Source organism: Amphiprion ocellaris, chromosome 20 (assembly GCF_022539595.1).
Source record: "Amphiprion ocellaris isolate individual 3 ecotype Okinawa chromosome 20, ASM2253959v1, whole genome shotgun sequence".
Taxonomy (NCBI): domain Eukaryota; kingdom Metazoa; phylum Chordata; class Actinopteri; family Pomacentridae; genus Amphiprion; species Amphiprion ocellaris.
Genome location: NC_072785.1, coordinates 26,967,197 through 26,977,497, shown reverse-complemented (window position 1 = coordinate 26,977,497; position 10,301 = coordinate 26,967,197). Strand labels below are relative to the sequence as shown.

At 41.3% G+C, this 10,301-nt stretch overlaps 1 protein-coding gene across 1 annotated transcript; it reads left to right on the top strand.

Moving 5' to 3' along the window:
- The first annotated feature begins 7,620 nt into the window (after positions 1–7,620).
- LOC111583333 (G-protein coupled receptor 151) lies at positions 7,621–9,288 on the top strand. Its single transcript, XM_023292367.3, has one exon. It carries the CDS (start codon positions 7,839–7,841, stop codon positions 8,970–8,972), a length of 1,134 nt encoding a protein of 377 aa, XP_023148135.1. The 5' UTR covers positions 7,621–7,838; the 3' UTR covers positions 8,973–9,288.
- The last annotated feature ends 1,013 nt before the right edge of the window (positions 9,289–10,301 follow it).

Genomic DNA, 10,301 nt, shown 5'->3' with positions numbered 1-10,301 from the left:
CCCCATGTCATGATGCTGCCACCACCATGTTTAACATCATGATGCTGCCACCACCATGCTTCATATTACAATGCTGCTACCACCATGCTTCATATTATAATGCTGCTACCACCATGCTTCCCATCATGATGTTGCCACCACCATGTTTAACATCATGATGCTGCCACCACCATGTTTCATATCATGATGCTGCTACCACCATGCTTCATATTATAATGCTGCTACCACCATGCTTCCCATCATGATGCTGCCACCACCATGTTTAACATCATGGTGCTGCTACCACCATGCTTCACATTATGATGCTGCCACCATCAGGCTTTACAGTGGGGATGATGTGCTTAAAACATACTATCTAGTCTGGTTTTAGTCTCTTCAGAACAAAAAAGCTTTTTTCAGGTGATTTCAGAGACCATCCCTTGCCACCACATGCCCTTTGGTCAACTCCAGTTGAGATTTAATATGAGCAACAGATGCATATTATCAAAGGTGCTGGACATCTCAACAAGTTCAGACACAATCATCCTCAAGGTGTTATATCCAGAGTGCAGCTCTTGATGTGCTAGTTGAAGAGCTGCCAGGCCTGATAGAATATATCAGATCCTACCAGAGTAGATCTAACCTTCTCTTGTTCTATAAACCACATTAGATCTTGCTGTGTAATTTAAATGTCATTTAAATCAAACAGCGGATCTACAAAATTATCTGTCAGTAAGATAATGAAAGTCATTACGATTCATCTCCTGGGAACCGTGAAAGCCAGATTAGAAAGCGTAATTAAGGAGATCATGGGGGGCATAATTGTCTGTGCAAAATTTCATTTAAATCCATCCAGTAGTATTGGAGATAATTATACAAATGACCTGCTGTTAGCACGACAAAAAGTCACCAAAGTCATCAGGATTCATCCTCTGGGAATCAGTAGGTCTCTGAAATTTTGTGCAGAACAATCAAGCAGATATGAGGTGAAAAGTCATTACTAGTGGTGCTAAATTAGTATCAAAGGATCAGTAAAGTCTGATTTATCCTCTGCAACCTGGTTGTAAATTAATTCACTGTATTCAGAATTAAGGATTTGATTGCACTCACACAGGTAGGTGACAAATTAAAGAAAAAACCTGAACTTTTCACCCCTCTAATGAGCAGGTTTAGGGTCTTTTATGCTGTTGTGGGAACTTTTCCAAGACAACAACATGCACATCCATAGAGCACAAAGGGTCACTGAGTGGTTTGGGTGTGAAAATGATATGAATTATATGTTACGGCTTTCACATTCACCAGATCTCAAATTAGTTGAACTCCTATGGCAGATTTTGTCAGATAGAACTCTCCACCACCACAACACCAAATGGGAGTATCTTTTGGAAGACTGATCTTAATCACTTCAGTAGAAGTCCACAGTCTTGGAGAATCAACGGCAAGAAGCACTGAAGCTGTTTTGTCAGCTTGTTGTGGCCCAACATCTTATGAAGTAAGTTTTTCCTTTAATTTGTTCCCTGTTTGTGTCTCATATCATGAGTGAAAACCACAGAATGTCTGGATTACAACGATAAACATGACATTTCCAGAGAAAATATAAAAGCAGCATAATATATAATATACTGTGTATTTATGATTGATTGAAATATTCATTTTTACTGGTCATGAGCCTTGTTCTTACTTTAGAGAGAAATGCAGAATATAGGTCTGCATCACATTAAATTAATTATGTAGGAAATGGCTGCCTGACATTTCTGTCATCATGCTTCACCTGCTGGTTGTCAGAATCCAGCTCTGCACTCCACTTAGCCACCTCCCACCTCCTCTTTCTCTTTCTATTGAGCCTTTTGGAGCTTATTAATGACTGTAAGCACCCAAAATTAACATTACAGTTAAAAACGCGTTAAATGGGCTGTTGCTTGGCCAACTTCAGCCCTGCCATAAGGTACTATGGATGTCTGTACAATCCAAGTCCCCTTTTATTGCTTTTTAACACTGAATCACGGACCTTGTTTTTTAACAAGAATTTATCCCAAAAAGACTCTTTCATGTCAAAATGAAAACAGGTTTTAGCAAAATAATGCCACTTAATTTTAAAAAATAAAATGAGCGATTGCATGAGTTTTCACCTCTTTTAACCATTTCTGTGTCACTTTGTCTGTTTGTTTCAAGTCGTTGTCTTGCTGGAAAACTATTTTTCTCCCAAGTCTCAGTTCTCTTACAGACCGTATCAGTTTCTCCTCCAGAATTTCCCAATACTTTGCTTTATTTATTTTAATGTCTACTTTTACAAGCCTTCCAGGACCTGCTGTTGAGAAGCATCATGATGCTGCCACCACCATGTTAGCATCATGATGCTGCCACCACCATGTTAGCATCATGATGCTGCCACCACCATGTTAGCATCATGATGCTGCCACCACCATGTTAGCATCATGATGCTGCCACCACCATGTTAGCATCATGATGCTGCCACCACCATGTTAGCATCATGATGCTGCCACCACCATGTTAGCATCATGATGCTGCCACCACCGTGCTTCACATCATGATGCTGCCACCACCATGCTCCACATGATGCTGCCACCACCATGCTTCACATCATGATACTGCCACCACCGTGCTTCACATCATGATGCTGCCACCACCATGTTAGCATCATGATGCTGCCACTACCATGCTTCACATCATGATGCTGCCACCACCGTGCTTCACATCATGATGCTGCCACCACCATGCTTCACATCACGATGTCGCCACCATCATGCTTCACATCATGATGCTGCCACCACCGTGCTTCACATCATGATGCTGCCACCACCATGTTAGCATCATGATGCTGCCACCACCATGTTAGCATCATGATGCTGCCACCACCGTGCTTCACATCATGATGCTGCCACCACCATGTTAGCATCATGATGCTGCCACCACCATGTTAGCATCATGATGCTGCCACCACCATGTTAGCATCATGATGCTGCCACCACCATGTTAGCATCATGATGCTGCCACCACCGTGCTTCACATCATGATGCTGCCACCACCATGCTCCACATGATGCTGCCACCACCATGCTTCACATCATGATACTGCCACCACCGTGTTTCACATCATGATGCTGCCACCACCATGTTAGCATCATGATGCTGCCACTACCATGCTTCACATCATGATGCTGCCACCACCGTGCTTCACATCATGATGCTGCCACCACCATGCTTCACATCACGATGTCGCCACCATCATGCTTCACATCACGATGCTGCCACCACCATGCTTCACAGTGGGGACAGTGTGTTTATGATGATGTGTAGTCTTTCCCCAAATATAGCGTCTCATCTAATGGTCCGAAAAGCTCAATTTCAGACTCATCAGACCAAAGAATGTTCTTCCAGTTGACTTCAAAGTCTACTCCATGTCTTCTGGTCAACTCTTGTCAAGATTTAATATAAGCGTTTTTCCAACAGTATCCTTCTCTTTGCCACTTTCCCATAAAGCTTTGACTGGTGAACAACAGCCAACAGTTGTTGTATGAACAGTCTCTCTCATCTCAGAAGCTTGTAACTCCTTCAGAGGAGTCATAGGTGTCTTGCTGGCGTCCCCCACTCCTCACTTTCTTGCTCGGTCATTCAGGTTTGAGGACAATCTGCTCGAGGCACATTTACACAGATCATACTTCTTCCATTTCTCAGTGATGGATTTAACTGTACTCCAAGAGATATTCAGTGGCTTGGAAATTTTGTTGTGTCCGTCTCCTGACCTATGCTTTTCAATAACCTCTTTGTGGAGTTGCTTGGGGTGGTATTTTTTGTCTTCATGGTGTAGTTAGATCCAGGAGTACTGATCCACCAGTGGCTGGACCTTTCAGATACAGGATTCTTTATGCTACAATCACTGAGACACATTCACTGCACTCAGATGATCTTTATTTCACTAATTCTGTGACTTCTAGCACCAACTGGCTGCACCTGTGTTGAATTAGGTGAGTGACTTTAAATGAGGTGAATACTCCTGCAATCATGTTTTTTTTAATAGTTTATACACAAATCTACACAAATATTTGTTATAGATACTACAAGTATTTCCAACTTTTCAGGACAAATTTTAGCCCCTTGGTGACTGCTCATCTTCCACCATCACCAAGTAGGGCAGAATAGTGTGCAGTGGTTCGCACTGACGCCTCACAGCAAGGAAGGTTGAACCCTGCTGGTCTGTTAGAGTCCTTTTGTTGGAGATTGCATGTTCTTCTTGTGCCTGCGTGGGTTTTCTCTCGGGGCTTCACAGTCCAAAGATATTCCTGGCGGGTTAATTGGTGATTCTGAATTGGCTGTAGGTGTGAGTGTGAGCTGTCTGTCTCTCTGTGGCCATGAAATTACATTGATTTACTGCATTTAAATTAGCAAAAAAAAATCCACTAATTTACAGATACTTGACCTTATTTTCACACCAAAACACATTAAAAGTTGCAGATTTTGGACCAGCAATATATTGTTGTCAAGATCCTCTTGATTAGCTGATTAAATTGATGAGGAATTTGAGAGATTAATAATAAAAGAGGCTGGTAATGCTTTATCTATTATGTGCCTTTTTTTTTTTTTTTTAACACACAAACATTGGAAAATGACATTTTTAACAAGTATAGCACATTTCAAAACAACCTGGGTTCATCAAAGTGCTGTAGATGTTATAATAATTACAAACATATTTTAAAAGGCAAACCCAAGTCCTACATATTTAGTCAGGCTTTTGATAGATTCGATAGATTTTATATATTTATATCACTTTTTAGAGCTCATTTTAGTTACCAATTTTTCTATTTATTCAATGATTTACACATTTTAGTCTAGTTAATGTAGTTTACTACTTAATTTTTATCATTTTTGTGCTTTTTTTTAAATAATTTTTGCTTCTATTTCTATCCATGTCTATTTTTAAAATAGATATTTTATTTGATTGTATTGATTTATTTATCTTACTTGATTTCATTTTATCTGCATTTTAGAGTCTTTTATTGATAACTTGACTGTGGAGGTGGGGGGTTGTTTGTACTGTTTATTCTGTTTTTATTTCAGTTATCTGCAAAACACTTTGCATTTCATTTGAGTGAAATGTGCTATATAAATAAAGTCTGACTGATTGATTGAGCAAGACAGACAACAACAAATATGTGCAAGGAAGCAAGACTAAAAACAGGATAAAACTTGCAAAATGAATAAATATAAGATACTAGTAGTGCCATTTTTTAGCCACTGTTTTCTTTTCAGTAAGCATCTCTACATGAAAGGAGCTTTCCAATTAAAGTTCATCATCACTAGTTATGTAAACTGAATGTGCATCTTACAGATCTGAGCATTAAATCCATGTTACACTGACTTTAGATCAGTCAAACATATTCTTGGCCTTGCACAGTCTGTAACCCATCAATCATTACTGATTACTGCACACCGAGAGGGCGGCTCTCCTGCTTGTGTCATTATATCATCCCTCTAAATACCACCGGAGCAGGTCTTTTTTTTTTTTTTTTTTTTAAATCCCCACTCTGCAATCACACCGTCGTAAGAATTCATTCATTCATTCATTCATTCATTCATCACGTCTGAAGCTCCAGAGTCTTTTTACAGTCTCCATCCATCCATCCACATCTCACACTACTTCATGACGCCTCACATCTTCCTAACCCCATGCTGTGATGGTAGCAGCCGTCGCCTAGCAACCGGCACTCTTAGAAGAGGTGACAGCATTTGAGTGGGCACCCTCACCCCTCCGCCTCGCCATCATCACCCTCCCCATCACCCTCCCCTTCACCATCCGGATGCTGCAAGAGTCAAGTAAACACACCGTCGCTCGACTTCATGCAACTCGTGTATCAGGGTCAAAGTGTGAATTTACACTTCATTCAGTCACATTTGAATCTCAGTAGGTGTTGTTTTTCTTTTCTATATGAAAAGAAAATCAGTCATTGCAAGCTGCTATCTCATTATTTACTATCATCTGCTTAAAGTTACGTAGAAATAGCATCAATGAGTAAATCTGTGGATGTTCTCAGTCATCCAGGTCATGATAAGTCTCAAGCAAGCGTAAGTTATGGCAACTGGACTAACCTCGTGTGAGTCGAAAACGTTTCACCTCTCATCCAAGAGCACCAATGAGCTACATGCAGTAAGTTAATTTAGGAAAAAAACAGAGCTGGTCGGGAATGAGGTTCAAAAGCTGAACCCTTTAGCTAATAATGTTGCTGAGATGCTCAATGACTTGTCACTTTCTAATAAGTTTATCATGTCAGTAGTTGTTGAAGTTAAATAATAAAAGTTACCAGGTTTCCTGCTGCAACATTTCATTCATGAGGTTTTTCTGATAAATTAAATTAATCTAAAGTGACATATTTAATGAGGAGTTTCTACAATAGTGACTACTCGGTCTGGATACTTGATGTTTTTGAGACCATTAATAAAATAAGTTGATTATGTTTTATTGAATATGTGCCATTTTGTACACATAAGCAAAGGCAATAAGCATTTTTGATAAGTTGAGGTTATTTCTAGTATGTTTTAAAGCAACCAGAGTTGGCCAAAGTGCTGTACATGTGATAAGATAGGCAATAAAGCAGGCCACAAACAAGATAAAACTTGTAAAATTAATAAATATAAGTTATAATAAGTTAAGTTGCACGATGCGGCGCGGATGTCCACGCTGTATTGTGCATATATAATATATGCATATACTATATATGCACGATACAGCGCGGATGTCCGTGCGTGTTCCGCGCTCCACTCGGACGGTGATTTCTGTTGCATTGCGCGCTCACTTCCGCTTTTGATGACGTAGCGTGCTCAGGCGATTAGTCGACACGTCGTTTGTGGCAGCCCTATTCTACAAGTATGTTTCTTTTTCGCTTTTTAACAACTCAAACCATTTTAAATGCATTTACAGTTGGTCAGACTGAATTACCTTTTTATAAAACAGCACCGACACAATCTCCAGAAATACTGAATGCATTCTGCAACAAGTAGGATTTACTGGTTGTAGCTGAGAAACATATTTGCATACAATGTAATCGAGTAATCCACGACAATCCAGATATAATCTAACTGCACTTTATTCCATTGTAATCTGTGCTGATCATAATTACTTATTTGAAGTAATCTGATTATACAGATTGCATGTAATCCATTACCATTCAACCCTGTTTATAATGAATCCACATCAGTAAGTGACTTTTAACCTGTAATCCAATCGTTGCATAATAAAGGGTGAGAGAGAAAATGAAAGAAAATAGGAGTAATTGAAGTTTTAATAAAGCAAAACAATCCTTTAAACAGAGTCTGGTGTAACTATCTAAGGTAGTATGTACAAACTGAGGTATTTTAGACAATTTATGAGAGAGATTGTGTCATTTCTGTAGTTGCATGTTTATGTTATGGCAACGTAATGGAACAAATTACAACAATTATCTCTTTACTCTAATTAAATCACAGCCTGTTTTACTTGTTAAGTATGTGTTTTTTCTAACATGAAGGGATTTAGGTTAATTATCAGACTTGTTGGGCTCCGTGGCGCACCGCAGCCTCCCCTCCGAGGTCGTGGATGAAACCGCATCACGCTGCGCTCACATTTGGTCTGGCTGCAGCCCGGAGCCACACTGATGAAGTGACGTGAGTGGTTGACGATGCTAAATGGCAGCACTTGAAATAGTCTACCTGCCAGCCTGCTCACCCACTTGCTGATGCGATCACGACCCCATTAGCTGCGTTTCAGCACCGGACAGCTCCTCTCTCCAGGACGGTGAAGCAGACGGAGACTTCTTACTGTTTTCTCACTTTTAAGGAGCTTTTAAAAAAGTCACAGGAAGGGAAGAGATGGATATTAACCGACCGGCTAATGTCTCCTTTTTTGATTTTATCGGAGGAGTCCAACTTCTCCAGGGGGAGGACATCAGGACGGCGGTGCCCGTCATCCTCATCGGGATCTGCGTCTCCGGAGCGGTTGGGAATTTGCTGGTTTTGCTGATTTTCATCCGCGACTTCAGGAGCGGCAGAGGCTCCGAGGTGAAGGCGCTGCTCGCCTCTCTGGCGTCCACGGACTTGGTGATCCTGCTGCTGTGCGCTCCGGTGCGCGCCGTCACTTACTACAAGCAGAGCTGGACCCTGGGGAGTTTCGTGTGCAGCACCACGGACTGGTTCCAGCACTCGTGCATAATTGCCAAAACTTTAATCCTCGCCGCTACCACCAGAGCCAAGCACACTCTGGTCCCCAGCACCGCCACGGGGCCCCTCTACAGCCCGACGTGGATCCACGGAGCGCTGGCCTTCATCTGGATAGTGTCCATGATGTTTCCCATCCCGCAGCTGCTCTTCGCCTCCTCGGTGCAGCAGGGACGCGACACCATTTGCGTCTCCGAGATGCCAGTGTGCGCGTCCGACTTCATGAGTTTGTTCTACAAGATTTATCCAACCGCAGCCTTCGTGGGTCCGGCCATCTTCACGGTGGCCTACTACACTAAAATGCTCCACGCCGCGGTGAACCACGCACCGAGCCCGCAGCACCAGACCAAGGTGATCCTGGTTTTACTCTGTCTGAGCGGCGCGCTGGGGCTGCTGCTGCTGCCGGAGTGGGGGACGTTCACCTGGATCAGACTGGGCTACGCCAGGCCTCCCGTGGGGCTGCTCATCTTCGGACAGGTCCTCCTTTACGCGTGCAGCTCCCTGTCGCCGGTCATCCTCATGACCATGTACGACGACGTGCGCCAAGGACTCATCAACATCTGGCTCGTCTTCACCTGCAGGAGCAAAAAGCGCGTCCCGAGCAAACAGTGTCCAAAAACGGAGGGAAACGGAGCAGAAGTGGGAACCAACGCCGTCGTGAACGCGGTGCTGCAGGGGAAGGAGAAGACGTTCCCAGATGTGGAGCACTTTTGGACAGGACGCAGGAATACGCACGTCGAGGAGGAGCAGGATCCGGTTCCATGGGAGAGAGAGGAGAAGATGCTGTAGTGAAATCTAATGTCAAATTATTTCTTTTAAAAAATTTTTTAGCACAAGCTTGTTCTCGGCTGGTTTCTAGTTCGTTGCCCCACAGTGCAGACCCTCGGTGAAAGGCTGTTTTCTTTGCTGTCGTGCGCTTGAATTAGATGTAAAATAAAGTTGTACACTATCATATTTTTGATGTTTCTAAAAAATCTTCTGTTGTGAATATTTGTTCTTAGTAGGGCTTCTTCAGATTTGTAAAAAGAAAACAGTGTAAATATTCACTCAAGTTGTGCTTGTGTACATGTGATGAATAACACGGATATTAAAACGTTCTGAAATACGCGCTGCTCTGGGTTTTTTCCTCCACTCAGTCCACCTTAATCACGGATAAAATACGATTCGAATATCAAATCTCTCCATTTAATTCAGCGGGTTTTGACATGGCATGCACTGCAAACACACAATTTCTCTATATTAAATTCACAACTAATCCAGCTGTATAATTTAGGTCAAGTCAATGACGATATTTCAGGGAGAAAAAAACATGCATTAGTGCAGTTTTAGTGTGTAAATGGGTCGATGTGTGGCCTTTTCCCACTTCAGAGTGAATCAATAATCTATAAAATCTCATTTATTTGTTGGTTACATCGTGTCTATTAATAACCTGACTAAAATTATCTAATAAAAGTGGAGTGGAAAGTATATTGTTTCTCTCTAAAGTGTAATGGAATAAATGTACAGTAGCTGGAAATGGAAATACTCCAGTACCCAGGTATGGTACTTGACTGAATGCAGTTACTTTCCACCATTTAGCTCAATATAAGTAAGTTTACTGTAAGCAAACAGATCTAGAGAACATTTCCAGTGTTTATAAAAGTAGTTCTCAAGATGTACATGCTGAAGAAACACATGATGAAATACAACAAAGTAAACAGCTGTAATTATAGTAGTACAGCGTAGCAGGAGTAGGAGTATTAGTGTAGTGTAGTGTTGTATAGCATAGTATTGTATATCATAGCATAAGTATAAGTATGGGTATAGCATACTACAAGTATAAGCACAACTATAGTAAAGTACAGTACTACATAGTGAAGTAGTATAGTATAGTAAGATATAAGCATAGGTATAATAGTAAGGTATAATCATAGTATAATATAGTATAATATAGCATAGCATAGTACAGTAAAGTATAAGCATAGTATAGCATAGCAGAGGAGAGGAGAGTTTAAGTATAGTATAAGCAGAGTAGAGCAGACTCTTGCATAGGATAAGTAAAGCATGCATAGCATAAGTATAGTACAAGTAGAGTATATGTAAAGTATAGTAGTAGCTTAGTGCTCCAGTATAACATAG